General features: G+C 43.7%; 2 protein-coding genes across 6 annotated transcripts in view; one reads left to right on the forward strand and one right to left on the reverse strand.

Moving 5' to 3' along the window:
- CFAP97 (cilia and flagella associated protein 97) overlaps window positions 1-10954 on the reverse strand; it is a 32456-nt gene extending 21502 nt beyond the window's left edge. Inside the window, exons 1-4 of one of the 4 annotated variants that reach the window (XM_062631422.1) lie at window positions 2218-2273; window positions 1593-1646; window positions 506-1393; window positions 347-418 (exon numbers count right to left, since the gene is read on the reverse strand). In XM_062631422.1, the coding sequence (XP_062487406.1) occupies window positions 347-418; window positions 506-1373 (940 nt within the window). In that variant the 5' untranslated portion in view covers window positions 1374-1393; window positions 1593-1646; window positions 2218-2273. Of the gene's footprint in view, window positions 1-346; window positions 419-505; window positions 1394-1592; window positions 1647-2217; window positions 2277-7278; window positions 7301-10871 lie in introns of those variants that run through there. The other 3 variants (XM_062631584.1, XM_062631638.1, XM_062631501.1) reach the window with 3 other exon arrangements.
- Window positions 10955-15838: 4884 nt separating this feature from the next.
- SNX25 (sorting nexin 25) overlaps window positions 15839-18635 on the forward strand; it is an 81345-nt gene continuing 78548 nt past the window's right edge. For both annotated transcript variants that reach the window (XM_062631761.1, XM_062631825.1), the window contains exon 1: window positions 15839-16555. In XM_062631761.1, coding sequence (XP_062487745.1) covers window positions 16106-16555 — 450 coding nt within the window. In that variant the 5' untranslated portion in view covers window positions 15839-16105. The remainder of the gene's footprint in view (window positions 16556-18635) is intronic.

Consider the following 18635-nt stretch of genomic DNA (forward strand, 5'->3'; position numbering starts at 1 on the left):
AGTAAACTATGGCATAGTCCAGTAAACCTTGATTTCTCAAAATGCATATGCTGTTTTATCACAGAATTTGTTAATACATCAAAATCTTAGAGATTCATCACATCCGTGTATCTTACTTCTACGTATATGCATAACAACACATGCTCATACACATGCTCCTTTCCCCTGTAGAATCAGTACTGCTTACACATGTACAATTTCAAAGAATTAGATCAACACAGCTTAATCACAAATAAGTTTCAAAACACATGTGGCACATTAAAACCTCATTCTCCTCTCTAAGTACTCAGTTGTACTCAACAATGTACAGACATCATACTTTTTACAAAGAAAAAATTAAAGTCACCTTTCAAAAGCTGATTCAGGTCCATGGCATCATGCAAGACTTTCTGATTACATCTGCGATCAAACTCGGAATCTACTGAAAAAAATAGAGGTATAAGATTGGATTTCCCCACCACAAAGCTTAAAAATTTTGTGTTGCACTTAAATTCTGCAAAATTACCATGTAATTCTTGATTCACATTTTCCTGTCTTTTTACTTTAAGTTTCTTATCATTTGATGCTGCAAGTTCAAAGGACTGGATGGGACTGATGTCTGGAGTTGACAGAGGTGTTACATCAGTTACTGTGTCTTCAGACTCCTCCAAGTAGTCAACAAGCTTTGGTTTTCCTTCTAGTAATTTCATTGCTGAGTCAGATTTTTGTTTTGGAGACAGAAGAGCATTTCTACAAGCATTCCTCTTTGAGGAAGAATGAGATGAATCCGATAAACAGCTATCAGAATCTGTATCAGAACCATCTGTATCTGAGCTTGAGGATGAGGATGAAGAAGATGATGAAGAGGAGGAAGAGGAGGAAGACGAGGAGAAGCTGATATTAGTGTATTTTTTGCTAACCTTTTTCATGTTGTTTGACTGCTTAGCTGACTTTGGTCTAACCTTCTGGTTTTTCTCATCATCACTACTATCTTCTTCATCTGTAAAATAATCTTCTTCACCTTCTTTAACTATCTTGGGGATTCCAGCAGGAACATTCTCTAGTATTTCACTACTTGATGCGGATGTCATTCCAGAAGCACCTGCATTCTCTGCAACTAGAGAAAGTGACAAAGATGAAGCTTCTTCAAGACAACCTGTGTTATTTTCCAGGGACTGATCCTTCTGAAAATCTTTCTGTTTTTCTTCACTTTCCTCCTCATAACACCCTGTATCCTTTGACATAGAAACCAAGTTGGAGTCTGTAAGAGCTGTCATCATACTTTCTTTCCCTATGCATTCACCGTTTTCTTCAGCTTTTTTTTTCTCTTCCTCAAAATCACTGTCAAAGAAAGCATGATCCACTTCATCTGACAGATCTTCAAACCGGTCCATGCTGAATCAGGAAGTGTTACCTGCAACCATCAAAAAAGGTTTTCAAAGGTTAGCATAAAACCAGATCCAAATACACTGTCAGGGTAATATTTTTGCTCTTCGTTCTTTCAGCTCTAGTAATATATAATTCTGCAGTTAATCATTACATTATTTACATATAATTCCCTACCACATGTAACCTAAACCAGAAGAGAGCAAAGCAGAATTTTTTGGCATCACCTGTAGACTACAGGAATTATTTATTTAGCAAGTACAAGTGAGGCAAAGTCCATTCTATGAAGAAAATAAATACAGCAAGTACAGCGTTAAAACAAACCCTTTTCTTCTCCATGATGAAACACTTTTATTACTCAAGACACTAACATCTCATCAGTTCATAGCTTCAGACAGATCATGACAGATTGGTAAAAGCGGGCATGTGCTATGTTTCACTTGTCACAAGCATTTCATATAGTTAGCATTGTTGTATGTGTAAGAGCATAAGGGGATAAGACAAAAACCAGGTTTGCATGTGGATGCAGACCAACTTGAAATATAGCTTGAAATATAAAGTTGAGTGTAATAAACTAAAAATACATGGATGCATGCATGTAATGTGACTACTGCAAAGGAGTCTTAACAGTATCTCGTTGGCTATAATATGTGTTCATATCACAGCTTCTCAGATATCTCTCTTCTGGGCACAATCTCTTAAGTGAGGATGGGATTTAACTCAAGACAATGGAAAAGAGCAGCGCAGAGGTGGCAAAAGATGATTATAGATAGCCTGTATATTTCTTTCTACCATTAGCACCACCCAAGGAGCACACATTTTCCTACTCCGCATAACTCAGGAATAGCTTACCTGCCAGTGGGCTGTTTTCCATAAAGACTGAGCCGTAACTGATTCACGGACACCAACCACTGTTATGGGAGAACTGAAGTTTAGCAGTGTGACCGACCAAGGAGCAGCAGTTGTAACACCAGTCATCTCATTGCCAAATGCTCCTTCCACTTTTCTGGCACAACCACCTAATTTTGCTGGTCAATCTTGCCCAAATTAATATATTGGCTGCGCATGCACATATACACCCTCACCCCACCCTTATATACAGGGCACAGTGTAATTTTATTCCTGGGAGAAGCACACAATTCTGCTACATTATGAATTTTAAAATACAGAATCAACAAGTGATAATCTGAAATCCCAAGAAAACTGTCAAATACTTATCATTGACTGCTAATTCCGATGACTACTGTATTGGTTTATAAAAAGTGTATGCTTTCTGTGGCTTTAGCCATGAAACTCTCTAACACAAATATGATCAACTCAAATAAACAGGCTGGCCATTAATTATTCATCAGTTCTTTTATTACTGTAGTATTTCTTCCCATGTAATTCTCCGCCTCTCACCCCTTATTTCTTGTAACACCCACCCATAGCCCCAGCCAAGCACACCTATTCATCTTTTCCTCAGTGCAGTTCCTCCTAGTTCATACCACTTTTTAATCCCTTCACCTTTAAACACCAAGTTTGACCTATTTAAGATCAAAAATCAAGGAGAACATGCAGTCTGGATGTCTGGCATTTGGAATATTTGGGGAGGTAATGCCTAACAGCAGGCCTTCAAGTACTGCTGCAATATAAAGTATCTCAAAAGTAAGACATTACATAAAAAGTGATATAGTGAGGATGCAGATTTAAGTGTGGTTTGAACAAAAACTGCCTTTTCATACAATTTTTTGAATGTTAGAAACTAACACAAAATACATAAGGTTCAAGGTGTTCTAACCTTGGTTAAACCTTAACATTATCCAATCAACCTTTCACTTTTTTAAATGCAGACCATTTGAAATACATGCACCAGAATACTGAGATAAATCACAGAAAAACTAAAAAAAAAAAAAAAAAAGTGAAAAACAAGCCTTTATGCCTGCTATGGGCTGAAATTTCTGACGTTACTGTGTGCACACTGTGCATCTCCACAAAGACCATAATACAGCACAGCTATAACACACACAAGATGAGTCAACAATGTTTCCCGCAACAAAAAGGAACAGGCAATCTCACGGTGTATTAACAAACGTATGTGAAGTATCAAAAGCAGTAATTATGTTCTATTCAGCTCCAAAAGGGCACCTTCTGGTTTAGGGTTATTAATTAATTGCTTTGTAGGTATAACTGATCCTGGAAGAAGTAAGCACACAGGCAATCTTCTCCCAGCCCACACAATATGCTCTCACAGATGGCATCTCTCAACTGGAAATTTCTACCTCTTCAGACCAGGGACCCACTCTGCTGAACTCAGAAAGCAAAAACAGGTGTTCAAGAGCTGAGGGGCTGGAAGGTTAAAGTCTTTGGATTAAAATATTGATATTATTGGTGGTACATGATCTTTAGGACACTCCAAAATCCTCCAACTCTACTTACTCCTTATTGCCCCTCTGTCCTGCCTCCTTAATTCTGCTGACTTTCAAATCACCTCTTTGTACAGTGAACTCAGGAAAGAGTACCTGTATCATCTGACTAACATTTTCAAAAACATCAATCATTAAACAAGTTACTGTGTAAAACCACACTAGTTAAAACCCCACCCACCTCTTTTCTTCCTCCCTTCCTCAATTTTTGGCTGAGGCTTAAAAAGAACAAAACCAAACCAACCAACCAAACAAGCAAAAAAAAAACAAAAAAAACAAACAAAAAACCCCACCACCAACAACAGAAAAAAAACCCAAACATGTGACAATAGACAATGATAAAAATTTTAAGACCGTTAGAAGAGTCCAGCTTCTGAGGGTTTGTTTAGTTTAAGAAGGGAAACACGAGGAAATGTAAGTCTTCAAACCTGTAAAACAGACTAACCCAAAACTTCAATCAACTAGTGGTAAAGATCAACTAGTGCATCTGCTTCCAAACATGTGACAAACCACACATGCCCAGCCCTACCTACCTCCTCTTTAATTGCAATTTTCATTTTTGCTAGAAAGAAACAACAAAGCATGCGAAGGAGGAAACAGACCTCTCAGGAAACTACTTTCCTTGAGGGAAACCACAATGAATGAAACAACCAGCCTGTTTAGTAGATAGTCTGGTTTTCCAAGCTCAGAGCACAACAGCTGCCATAGCTGTTCTGTATACCATATGGTCTCCAAACTTGGCTACCAGTTTCCACAATCCAAACCATGTATTCATAACCAGTATACAAAACACAAGGCCTCAAGCCCAGCTCAGAATAAACTCCAACACTACAAATCTACCCAAGCTCTGCTCCTCCACATTTACACATCCTGCACCAGACCTGTTCTTACACCCCAAGGTGAAGGGCTGGTTGAGGCACAGGCAAGTTATTCTGCAAAATTAGAATCACAGAAAAATACAGCTTTGAAGGGATTCTCTCGACATGATCTAGTCCAGTCCACTGCTCAAAGCAGGGTCAGCTTAAAAGTTTCGTGCAGGGTCTTGTCCAGCAAAGTCTGCAAAAATTCCAAGGATGAGCACTTCGTGTCCTATGTGGGCATCTGCTCCAGTGCTTGCCAACCCTCACTGTGATTTTTTTCTTCTTTAATCAGAATTTTCCATGTCATAACTTGCAACTCTTAGCTTCTAACCTTCCATGGTGCACCTCCAAGAAAAATCCGATTCTGTCCAGTGACAGGTAACCATGTTGCTGCTGCTGCTAACTGCCTGAACATAATAACATGGGGTAAATCCCTTTGCTCAGATTACAACCTCCATATAAGTATTTACTGCTGATTTATGCCAAACTTCTTGCTGTTGGCTGAGACAGCAGACTTGCACCTGAACTGAATAATCTGAAACAGTTGTGGAACCAACATCTGCCTTTCACAGACCAGATGTGACAGTACCCAATTCAAGCTCATATCAGAACTACCATTGTTTCTAGTGCACCTGAAACCACCCACCTGATTCTTAGCTGGCTCCCTATGATTTCACCAATTTTTGTCTCTCATAGCTAGAGAAGAGGAAACAGGTAAGACCTGCTACTACAGATCTGTGGGGTCAGTATATCCAGCCATTGCTGCCCCTTTTCCTCTGTAGTGTTTTCTTTTGTTTGCTCCTCCCCACCTCCCCATTTTGTTTATTTGTTTGTTTTTTCCCTGGTTCTCTCTGCTGGACACAAAGGAAAACATGTTTCTCTGTGTATTGCAAGATACAGCAGCCGAACAGCAGTTCTGTCTTCAAATAGAGGTAGGTTCACTGGAGACAATCCAAAGTACTTTGGAGTCCTTTTAAAAGGATTCCAACAGAAAGCCCTGAATCTCCTGGCTATTTCAAGCAAGGATTCAGCTCAGAAAATGGGCACAAAAAAGTCCTGGAGAAGAGTCAACTGCCATCATCTGTTAGAACAAATGAAAGCACATAACCACCAGAGAGCCCTAGATGACTTCAGGGAGAGAGGGAGGAAGGAAAAAGAAAGGAAAAAAAAAAGTGGTTCTTATTGAGCCAAAAAAAAGTGCCACCTGCCCTACTACGAAAAACTGCAATACACACATTAACCGTCTGTTCTTCAGTAAAGGTCACCTTGTGACCTCATGACCAGAAAGGCTGGGTCAGAGACTACTGAGGTTAAAGAGTGGGCTTGATGATGCCCATCAGGCCTGTCTTAACAGGCTACAGCTACTCACTCACAGCTGAGAAACCCAAGCAAATGAGTAGCAAGCCCTCCAAACCCAGAGGGAACAGAAGCAGATGACAAAACAAAAAAATACAGACAATGGATCATATGTTGTTTGATGAAAGTATCAGGAGCTTCTGGAAGGATTTCCTTCATAAGGACCTCCATCTCTACAACCATAAGTAAAACCACCCACATCAAAGTCTCATGGGCCTACTGCAATATACTGTTTCTAACTGTCTGAAAGAGTCCTATCTCTAGGCACCTCAACAAGCACTAAGATGCTTGGGGGAAAACAGTCACTGGCATTGACCCTTCCCAAAAGTGACACACAGCCACAGTCTTTTGATAACACTAACAAATGATGAACAGTTCCTGGCAGCAAAATTATTTGTATGCAGGTATGAAAAGCCTGGGAAAGGACAGACTCTAATGCCAGGTATTACAGGCAAAGATAAGGTAAAAGGAAGTTGAGTTTTCTTGCTCCTGCTGTACTGGTGCATTACCTGTGAAGAGTATTTCTGCCCAATATCAAGATTTAAATATCGGGCAACATACATCCAAAGAGGCTATCCACAGCTGAAGGGGGTGAATCTGGAACAGTAGTCCGCAATAGTATGAAAGGAAAAGGAAAACAGTTCCTCTTATTAAAGCAAAACTTCAGCATATCTGCCATGTAAAGGATGGTGGTGTGTGTGTGTGTGTCATCACCCTGGTGTAAAAGTTGGAGCATTACCTGTGTGTGCATTCTTTAAGATCTGCTGGGATTAATCCAAGCAGCTGCTGCAGACTGCTGGGAGTCAGGTATTGCCATCTTCCAAATGACAATGGATACACCACTTCCCCAACTTCAGCTAAGTAATGCTTCCATGTTGATCAACTGTCTCAAAAAGTACAGCCCAAGGGTGGCCCAGAAAGCAAAGGTCTCCACAAACACCTTCAAGCTTTCGAACTATTATTGAACACTCCTCATTTGAAATTATATGCTGACATAAAACCTCCCTTTCATCACAGTTCAAAAGTAAAGAGAAACAATTCTTTCACCAGCGTTTCTACAGTAACTTCCCCACTATTCTCACCTTGTAACAGACCAGTTGTGCCCAGTCTGTACTTCTGCCTCATCCACTGCACACGGTAGAGGTATGGCTTAAATTGTTTAGAACCTACAGATGCCCATCTACCACTGTTGGGAAGGCAGGACTCAAAAAAAAAAAATCCATAATAAGAGTTCAACAGCACCAAACTCTCATCCATGAGCTGACCATCTGTACTGTGCACATGCCACTTACCCTGGCATTTTCTGGATTTGCCTCTGAGCCAGTCCTGAAAGATACAGCAGAACCACAAAAGAAACAAGTACACCACAAACTATTGACAGAGTTTAGCAGGTAAATTATAGCATACTCCAGAATATCTGGCCATCTCTACCAAGTGGCACAACATGAACTGTCTCCAACAACATAAATCCTCACTGAGCTAGAAGTTTGTTCATGCTTCTAATGTTACAGATTTAGTATGCTTAGTGACCCAACTGGACAAACAGGCTCACCAGCATTTTCCTCAACATTTTGCACAGATGTGCTACCACACAGATCAAACAGATGTGAGTTTTGTGACCACAAGATGGCACCTATTATCACCATCTGGAAAATACACAGTTTTACAGAGGTAACAATCACATTCTCCACAGCCACTGAAAATAAGATTCAATATTTTTAAATTTTTGGTGAATATATTTCTATGTAAGAGGAACAAGCACTGTCTAGTACAGATGAGCAGGGGGAGGTACAGAAATTAAGTCACTAAAACAGTATACAAAGAAGAGCTTAAGCATGTATCACTTAGGAGTAGTCTAAGTATACTCATGTTTCCTCAGAATATATATAAGGAGCAAATGAGGAAAAGGCCTCTTGAGACCCTCGCTTGCATTCTATTTTTATTACCTGTTAATTTCTCCAGATGAGAAACATCAGTATGGAAAAGCAGATAAAATGCTGAAATGAGGGGCTCTTAAATTCAATGTTTCCCAAAGTTCCAACGTTTACTATGTTATTACAATGAAACACTTCAAGAATGACAAATACCCATTGTTGAATTGTGACTTAAAACATCAGTCGAGATTGCTGGATGGAACCTTAGTCAAGGTCATGTTTTAAACCATTACTATCATCAGTCTTGGTTAAATGTAAGATCAGGAGGCAAAGAATGAAAAAGCTTTAAAAAGCAGCTCTGGTGGAAGCAATAAAGTACAACCCTCATAAGAATGGTCTGCCTATCTTCCATGAATTAAAGGGAATACCTAGGCTCACCTGGGAGCTAGCTCACTTTCAGGCTCTCACCTTTAAGCTTCAGGTATATCACCCAACTGGGCAGACTTTAAAAAGTTTATAGATGCTCCTGTCATTTACGCCACAGAAGACCATATATCCCCTATTCTGCAAATTCTGGAGGACTCCTTAGAGAATCACCTGTATGTGTTGCTGGGTGGAGCCTCTAAAGGGATTGGCCAATTGTCCTTTCAAAGCTTCAACAGCCTCTGCAGTCCTGATGGCCCTTTTAGCCCATGTAAGTCATATTCAGAAACACAGGGGCCTATGAACACCCTTTTAAATATGAACAAACACAAAACCAAAGCAACAATCAGCCTGGAGAAGGCTCTGGAGAGACCTTAGAGCAGCTTCCAGTACCTACAGGCGGCCTACAAGAAATATGGAGAGGGACTTTTACAACAGCAGGTAGGGCTAGGACAAGGAGAAATGGCTTTAAACCATTCCTCCATGTCCCATGAGGACAGATTTAGATTAGATATTAGGAAGAAATTCTTTACTGTGAGGGTTGTGAGGCACTGGCACAGGCTGCCCAGAGAAGTTGTGGATGCCCCATCCCTCCAAGTGTTCAAGGTCAGGCTGGATGGGCCTTTGAGCAACCTGGTCTAGTCTGTGGCAGGGGGGTCGGAACTAGTTGATCTTTAAAGTCCCTTCCAACCCAAACAATTTTATGATTCTATGAAAAATACAAGCAGGTCATAAGAGCTTTACATCCAAAGAAGAGGAAGTCTCCGAATTAGTTGTTCTCTTTTCTCTGGTCTCTATTCTACACAAGGATTATCTAGGCTGAGAAAATACAAAGGAACAACATACGCACTACAAAAGAAACCCAACCAACTACCACCACCACCAAGCAAACAAGCAAAGAGAAAAAAAAAGCAGTGGAAGAGCTTGAAGCATTCCAAAAGCCAAGTCCAAAGTTTTGGAAACTGTGTTTTAAAATACGAATTATTTTACAAACCCATTCTTAAGCTAATGTCCAGTGACTAGTTTTCATCACTTCATTTTAGTCTTCAAATAGCTCCTCTGAAGAATTTAACTTTGTGGGACTCTCTCCATTAAGAATTCCAGTGACCACTTTCTGTCCAAGAAAGAGAGATTAACTATTTTTTCAAAGAAGCAAAACTGTGCACAATGCATTCTATGCTCTATCTTGAGGACCTGAAAACAGACAGAAGCAGGGGTACAAAAAAAATTTACCATTGCTATTTCTGTTACATTCACTCCATCCCATAGTTGTTTCTATGAATGTTGCATAGGAATTGCAACCACACAGTTTTTAAATACATATAGGTCCAAATGCAAACACTAGATTCTTTTTGTATATGTTACATAGTAAGAATGAACAAGTGTAAATATTCACATTAACACACTAAAACAAGTTTCTGAAAAATTGTTTTTAACAACTGCAAGGGAGAAACTTCAGCAAGGCATCAAAGTTACGTGACCTTAAATTATGTTGTGCCATAAGTCACGCTGAACTGTATTTTAAAATGCCAGTTTCCCTAATATGTTGTGAAAACTCCCCCAGAAACCCCAGAGTTTCACAAGCACAACATGCATTGCTTTCTGTTGTGTCATCTCAGTGAAATGCTTTCAAATTAATTCAGTATTCTGTTGTGCTGCAGGGGATGCACAAACCCCAGGATCTACAGTTACTGCTTTTGTGATTTCCACACAAAACCACACGGTCCAAGAGATTCGGTGGATGGTTATTTTTCAAAACTACAGCCCCACCTTGGGAACCGCTGGTGCAGGGCACGGGGTTACAACTGTCATCCTGAGCAAACTGCAGAGATGCAACCACAGCGATGGTTTAACACGCTCAAGGCAAGCCATTCACAACAATCATTTCTGTGGACTTAATTCCCACTAACCAAATCCAATCAAAACACTTCATTAAACTCTCTTCGAGCATTACTTGGACACGTCCCTCACTGTCTGGTAAGTCTGGGGCAGCATGCACAACACAGGAACTTGCTTCCGATACCAACGACTATGATGCCAACGAGGACTGGTGCCCCAAAAGAAAATCCCCCAACTGTTTTCCGATGCCCCCGAGAGGTAAAGAGGGCAGGCACTGCACTCAAGTGCGGCAGAAAACACATCTCACGGCAGCATTACTAAACTCTGGCAGCTCCACACCAGCAAAAGCCCTCCAAATATAGCACACATGACATGCTCTAGAGACACCTACATACGTGCCGCTGAGGCAGGAACCCAAGTAGAAAGACAGCACGTTAAGAAACAGTAAGAATATAAATTATATAATGACTAAAAATAACAGATGTGTACACATAAAACACAAACCACGTCTCCCATCTTGTTTGCTCTACCTCTCCGTCCCGCCCTCCCAATGGCCACCCACCCTCTCTCAGGACACCTTCCGTGAGGAGGAGAAGGAGGAACCCGCGACCCCCGAAATGGAGCACTGGAGGCCCATAAACCCCACCAGGCCGGGCCTGGCCGGCAGCCCGAAACAAGCACCAGCCGCCACCTCCCTCCCCCGCGGCTTTGTTGTGGTAACCGCGCAGCCGGCTGGGGCTGATACTCACACGCACAGAAGGAGAGAGAAAGAACACGACCGAATGAAAGCGCGCAGCTCCGCGGCGGCCAGCTAGATAGCCGGCCTCCTGTCGCCGCCGGGAGAGGAAAGGCGGTGCCTGAGAGGGGCGGGAACAGAGATGGGGGAAGTCCCGGCACCCCCTTCCTGCCTCTCTCCAGTAGCGACTCTCTATTTCCCTCCCACCCCTCTAGGCTCCGCAGGACTGGAGGAGAAAGCGGGGGTTCTTGCTGAGGCGATGGGGTTTCATGTGGAAGTGATAGTGCCTCAAGATGAGGTGCAGAGCGCTAGGTTGAGGTGATGGGACTACATGCTGAGGTGACAGTGCCCCAAGTTGACCTGGTGGGGCTCCAGCTTGAGGTGGTGGGGGGCTCTGGGTTGAGACGAAGTGACCAGGTTGAGGCAATGGGGCTCTTGCTTGAGATGATAGGGCCACATGCTGAGGTGCTGGAGCCTCAGGTTCAGATAACAGTGCCCCAGGCTGAGGTGTTAGCACTCCAGTTTGAGGTGATGGCATCCCAGGTTGAGGCAATGAGGGCTGGTGCTGTGGTGATTTTTTTCCATGTTAGGGTTACAGGGCCCTAGATTTGAGGTGATGGTGCTCCAGATTGAGATGATAGTGCCCTAGGCTGGGATGAGGGCACTCATGGTTGATGTGCCGGCAGCCCATACGGAGGGGACAGCAATCCAGGATGAGGGGATGGTATCCCACTGTGAGATGGTGATGTCCCATATTAAGGCAACAGCACCTCAGGCCAAGGCGATGGCCCCCATGTTGTAGTGCCAGGGCTGCAGCAACGAGCAACATATCCTGAGGAAATGGATGAAGCAAACTGATCTGGAGGGCTTTTAGGGACAACTGACCCAAATCATCGAGGTTGGATCAGGACTCTTCTCTGAGTGGAGCTGATCTCAGCATCTTTGAATCTCAGTATAATTATTGTAGAAACATGGATGAAGTCTTCAGGTAGAGTTTCACTACTTTTTCTGCTTACTAGGTAAATGATGACTACTTACTAGTGATCTGCTACCAGGAAGTGGTAATGTCCTGTGTAAGGGTGGGTAGGTTCCAGCTCTTCTGAAGGGGTCAGCTGTGGTACCAGACCTTGACATTTCTTTAATAATTAGTGTTACTTTTTAACAAACTAGAAAGAATTACATGAAAAGAAAGACTTCCAGATTGCTGATCCATGCATTCAAAGCTATAAATTCTACTTCATTTTGAGCCCACTGTTCATCGTGAAAAAGATCTAATAACACGATCCCGTTTTTTTCTGAGCATGCTGACTTTTGAGTTGAATCAGGGCTATGCAGGCAAGATAACTTGTATATATAGCCATATTTCACTTGGTACATACACACAGATACATATGTATATACATATGTATATGTGCATATGTGCCTCTTTGTGTATGTGTATACATATGTGTATATACATACGCTCAGCATTTTGTAGCATGTGTATATATATATACATGTTTATACACATGTATATATACATACACAAAGAGGAACATATGTACATATGTGTATATACATATATCTATAAACACATGCTACAAAATGCTGAGCGTTTGCTGACCTCACAATGTGAGGTCTTAGATAGCTCACACTGGGCATTAAATGCGTAATTTTCCCCTGTGTGTCAGGTTCCTGTCTACAAATAGGCAAAATACAACACTGTTATCTCATAAAGCAAAAATCAAATTTGGTTAATATTAGTGTAACTTACATATCTTGTAGAAATGTGGCCAACAAAAATGAGCAGTAACCTTCTTCAAGCAGTTCAACTGATTTTCAGTAAATGAAGAATGAGGCCTAATGGAAAAACATAGTATATGATCATGTAAAGTCTATATTGAAATGTCTACAGAAAAGAAAAATCTGTGTAAGTACAAATTTTGCAGTTGCAATATATAGACATTGAGGTAAAGTTTTATCAGACAAACTATGTCTGCTTTTACAGACAGATTGTTCATATGGTTTCCACTGAAATGTGTCTGCATTTTACATTTTCAATCAAGTCCGAAGCATCTACTGTAGCAGAGAAAGTTTTAAAAGGCAAAAAAAAAAGATTGAAAATACTGAGCTCCTTCTTTCTGCAAGCCTTTAAGAAATAACAGAGTAATTTTCTTGAGTTTCTTGAATAGCATCAAGTAAGATTTAAGATACTGAGAAGTATAACAATCTCCTTTTCTCTTGCTCTGGTAGCTAGGTTTCATGAAATCAACAGCATCCATTACCCAGTAAATGTGTTTCTTCTCTTTCCTGTGATTGTTTCTAACTGTGTTAGTTATCATGCTTCTGTGCCATCGGGTTTAAAAGTTCATGAGCATTTCTGGGGTTTGTGCCCAAAAGGCTTTTAGAAATTTCTGTAAACTCTTAACATGACTGTAACTATAATGCAGCATCACAGCAGTTATAAAAAAGTATGCAATTAATTCAAAGTTTTAAGTGTACTAAAAATATAAACAAAGTATGCACTTTACATACCTTTTTTTTGCCTATAAGGTAGATTTCTATTTTAACTGAGAAGTAACAAATTGCTAACCTTTATAGCAATGTGATTGAAACCAGAAAGGCTCACAAAACAGTAAATGTGAAAAAGCTTTCAAGCAAGTATTATTTTAAGCTTGCCTAAACATTTTAAAGGCACAAATTTACAGAAGTTTTAAGTTTGCAGTGCTGCAAAGGTGAAAGTTGCAAGATTATCATCAAAGATGTAAAAGCGTATTCAGATCATTGGGCTTTGTCTAGGGTATGTTATAAACAGGTAAATTATACTCCTGGCTCAAAACAAAAAAAGCAAAGATGCAGACTTTTCCCCCAGATCAGACATTATTTCTGTTCTAAACCAAGATTAAAGTAGTAGTCTCTTTGTAGGAAAGATACTTGCAGTACTGCTTGAATAAAATAGAGTTTGAATCTCTTACCTCATAAACTAGTTCCATGAACGAGTAAATAGTCACAGGAAGAGAATAAAATAACCCCCAGTTCAGAAAGTTGACCTCTAAAGTCCTTTTGTCTTGTACAGAAAAGTAATTTTTAAAGTACAGAAGGGGAAGTTCAAATAACACTGAGTAAACTTGAAAATTACCATTGACTTCAGTGGAGCTAGGATGTCATGTAGAATATTAGAAATTGTACCTCAGGTCAAAAAGCCATAGAATCTTATTAAAAACTAAACGAAAAAAACACAATCAAATCTTCCTCTAGCTCTGTGGATACACATCTGATTCAGGGTATGATGTGTAAATCCTAGCTAAAATTGGTGGGATTACTCATTCAGACAAGAACGGTTTTGTGCGTAAGCACTGCAGGACTACACTGTTATTGCAGGTAGGTTTATTTTTTTATCTTCCTCTCCACTTCTGAGAATTAATACTCTAATACGAAAATAATCTCTGTTTACACAGTACTAACAACATTACATACTCTGCTTCAGGTTAATTTAAAAATTCAATTCCCTTAAGTAGTTTTGACAGAGGCCCAGGCAGTTTCCTGAATGCATTTGCGGTAGGAGGCCTCTACATGCTCTGTCTGGTTTCTTGTGTGGATCTTTATTAAGATCCCAGAATAGAACTTGAAGTGAGGCCAAAGCCCTGTATTTTCTGAAATCTTTGAGGAATAAAGTGTGTGCTAGGAGATGGATCTTTACTTTTTGTTCTGTACCTGATGAGAATAAAATAACTTTATAGGAAACCTGGCATGTTGGGCCTTATCCAAAAGCTTTCAGATTCCACAGAATCTTTCTGTTGGAGGTAATGGTTGAACATGTTGAAAGAACCTTGGTCCCCAAGCCCTTTGGCAAAACAGCAGGATGTTTTGGTGCATGGTAGTTCGCACAGGAAGGCACTGGCATTGCAATATTTTCACTATTATGATGATTTTCACCTTTAATCACAGAGACTATAATCCATTTTGGACACTCTGGATGGTCTGAGTTGGCTGTTCTTTAAAAGAGAAGATTCAGGGCAATTAAGATCACCAGAGTAGTGGCAATCTGAAAAGTGCTTCCCAGAAGTCTCAAGACCTGTCAGCACTTCTGCAGTGCTTAACTTTCTTAATGGGATATCTGCTCTTAAAATGAAGTCTGTGAGTAAATGCTTGTACATCTACTTTGGCTGGCTTCCTTTAGGGAAGCATTGCCCTTTACTCCTACTCTGAGGAGATCAAGGCCTCCTTCCCACCTGGCCTGAGGCTGCTAACTTCAATGGAGAGGATCCCTTAAGTGCACTGTGCCCATGGGGAGGTGAACATACATCCCCAGCACAGCTGGAATATTGCAAGGCTTTTGAGGAGTTTGTTGTCAGAATATGCCACAGGCAGTCCCAACTCATCAGACCAGATGAGCGAGGGTAGCAATGGGAGTGCTGGCAGGCTTCCTTTGGGGTAGCGAGGCTGGGTTTTGCAGAACCTCAGTTGTGTCACTTCAATCGCTGTTCTATTAACTTTTCATGTCTGAAATCTAGTTAGTTACGGCCTCCTTCGGCTGATCAAAGGGGTGTGAGCAGAGGGGTGCACACAGTGCTTATTCAGGAGGGGGTCCGAGCCTCAGAGATGCCCCTGGCCAAGGTTTTGTCCTGAGTTTAGGCCAGGGCCTCGGTGCTGTGGCCAGACCATCCCCGGCCCCACCGGTCGCACCAAATCGCGGCCCGCTAGCCCGCCAGCTCTGCCAGGCTGTCCATAGCGGAGGGGCGCCCGGCAGCTTTCCCCGGGACTGAGCTCCACACTGCGGACCCCGCGGGGAGGACCTTCCCCTCTTCGTCTCTCCCGAGCGCGGCTGTTTCCCGCCCTGTGCGCGGGGCGGGGACGATACCGCGCCCCGCCATACCGCTGCCCTCGGGGCGAACAGGCCAGGCCCGCCGTGGGGCGGCACCGGAGGGGCCGGGGACACGTGCGCCCGCCGCACCGCCCCCGCCTCTTCCCCTCCCCCTGCCGGACAGCGATCGGTGCGGCGGGGCCTCCCCGCCTGCCGCCACGGCGCTCGGATCCCGCCGCTCATCGGTGGGCAGCGCTGCCGCTTCAGCCGCCAGAAAGCGGCGGGGCCGCGGAGCACCCGGCTGCCGCCGGGCATGAGCTCCGGCTCCCCCGGCGGCCGCAGCGTTGCCAGTGGCGGCGGCGGGCTGCGGCGGAGGAGGACAGGGGGGGGCCCGGGAGCGGCGACCTTCGCAGGGGGCTGCCGCGGCGGGAGATGCTCTTGCTCCCAGCGGCGCCAGGAGCAGCATGTTCCCCGGTGCCGACAGCGCTAGCAGCACGGCCGGGCAGCCCGAGCCGGCGGGGGCTGTCACCCCTGGTCCGCTGGGTTCGCACGGCCCCAGCGGCGAGGCCGGCCGCCGCAGCGCCCCGGCAGCAGCTGCTGTTGCCGCCGGCGGCGGCGAGGAGGAGGCGGCGGAAGACGAGGAGGACGAGGATCCCGGCTCGTCCCTCTTCGTGCTGGCAGCCGGGCTGGGGCTGCTGGCAGTGTCTGTCGTCCACCTGGGGCAGGAGCGGGCCGAGGCTGGGGGTGGCGGTCCGCCGTGCCTGGCCCTGCTGCTGCTCCGCCTTGCTCTCTACGCGGGCTGTGCCGCCGTCGCCGCCGCGCTGGGCACCCTGATAGTCCTCGTGTGTCGTGGCCGCCGCCGCCTGCCGCCGCCGGACTTTGCCGCCGCAGCTCCTGTCCTGCGGGCTGTAGGGGTAAGTGGCGAGAGGAGAGGGGAGCCGGGCCGGGGGCGGCCGCGGGCGATCTCTCTTTACGCCGGCGGGGAGAGGGGAGCGGCGGTTGGCGCGTTCCGCGCTCCACCGCGGAGCGCCGGGCCTCCCGAAAGCCGTGTACCCTTGTCCTCCCGCGGCCGCAGGAGCCTGTCCACTCTGCCGCCCGGCGGGGCTTTAAATGGGGAAAGTTGTGCTGGAGGATAGCAGAAGTGCGGAAAAAAAAGGAGACTTTGCTTCAAGAGAGACCTTCAGAATGCGGGATCACTCGTATGGCAATTTGTTGTTCTCTGTGTCTCACATCCCTTTCTGCTTCTTCGGTTGAAGTGCCGTTCGTAAAAGAGAGAGACGTACTCTAAGAGCCAGCATAGCATTGTTTAAATGCCTGTTCTGGAGTTGGTTATAGTGCTGTCATAATGTCGTGCAGAAGTGCCAGTGTGATTTCAAACCTTTGCAGACTTCTACACAAAAGATAAATTTGCTTTCTCTGTGCCTTCTAAGATGTACTAATTAATGTTCATGAGCTCTTCCTAGCTTACTGCTAAGTAGTTTTTGGTTGTTCTTTTTTTTTTTTTTTTTTTCCTTGGGCAGGACCTGTAGCACAAGGTATTTAAAGATTGACTACAGATGCTGGTCAGAATAACTTTGCTGTCATCCACGCACGTGTGTGTGTCCCCCCCGTCCCCCCCCCGTCAAGTCATCCAGGGCTCTGGAGGTGATCCTAGACAGTCCTGAAAACCTGCAGCTGGAAATGAGGATCCCCCCTGCACTCCCGCTGTGCCACGGGTTGCAGGGATTTGGTGTTTGACACCACAGCTGACAACTCCATCCGGGTGCCCTTGGTCCCTCACCCAGCAAATTGTAGACCTTAACGTGGAATGTTAGCAAGCGAAGTGCTGCAGCCGTAGCCAGTGCCACTGAAGTGCTATTTCACTTTGGTGAGTGTCACACAGGATACCTGAGAGTGCTCTACAAAGGAATAGGAGCATAATTGGTGTGCTGCCTCACCGTTCTGGTGACCCAGTTCATTACACTTAGTATGCATACTCTTCTTGTTAGCAGCAAGTAAATAATGCTGTCACTTCTGTGTTTCTGGGGCTGAGGTTGATGCAAATGTTCTTGCAGAAAGCAAGGGTGCTGGCAGGGCAGAAAACTTGTTAGAAATCACTTGCTGATACAGTTGGCTGTCTTTTCATCTTGCCAGTCAAATTGGCTAATGACCTGTAGTAGTGGACCTAGGGAGGGAAGGAGCCGATGTTTGTGAGCAGTGCATCTTTCCAGGCCTGCATTTAATGGGAACTGGCAGGACATTGTCAGTAGTAGGGGGTGTTTGGCTAGGGGTTGGTGACTTTAGTGAATAATACAACTTGCAAAGGTGCATTCAGGATCTGTGTGTGGCAGTGGTTGTGTGTGATAATCATTTTGTCTTCTTGGTAGACTTTTTAAAATACTTTTTCCTTTGAAGACTCAGGATCATACTAATTTATTTGAAGGGAATGAAGAACAAATAGCGTGTATGAGTGTTTGAAGTGAAAAATGAGAAGATGTAATGCACAAAGTCAGCAAGCTCTAAGCAGAAGGTACCTGTTCTGTAGGTAGTGTATTAAGTGGGTACAGCTAGGGATTGTTAAGCAGTTTCTTGGCGTAGGAATGCTGGGGAACAAATATGAATTAAGTGCAATATGCTTTTGTATTTCACCACTCAGTCAAAGGGGAAAAAAAAAAAAAAAGCATCAGTAATAAATTCTTGTTGCCTTCAGGTTTCAAACAATCACAGAATGGTTTGGGTTGGAAGGGACCTTAAAGAACATCTCCTCTCAACCCCCCTGCAATAGGTAGGGACATCCCCTGCTAGACAAGGTTGCTCAAAGACCCCATCCAACCTGGCCTAGAGCATTGCCAGGTATGGGGCATCCACAGCTTTTTCTGGGCAGCCTGTTCCAGTTGCCCAGAAAAGCTGTGTTCCACCACTCTCATAGTAAGATATTGGAAAAAAATTCTTTACTATAACTTACCCTCTTAATAATTTACCCTCTTTCAGCTTAAAACTGTCCCCCCTTCTCCT

Source organism: Pezoporus occidentalis, unplaced genomic scaffold (genome assembly GCF_034315485.1).
Source record: "Pezoporus occidentalis ecotype Australia unplaced genomic scaffold, CSIRO_AGI_Poc_V1 ctg1, whole genome shotgun sequence".
NCBI classification, from domain to species: domain Eukaryota; kingdom Metazoa; phylum Chordata; class Aves; order Psittaciformes; family Psittacidae; genus Pezoporus; species Pezoporus occidentalis.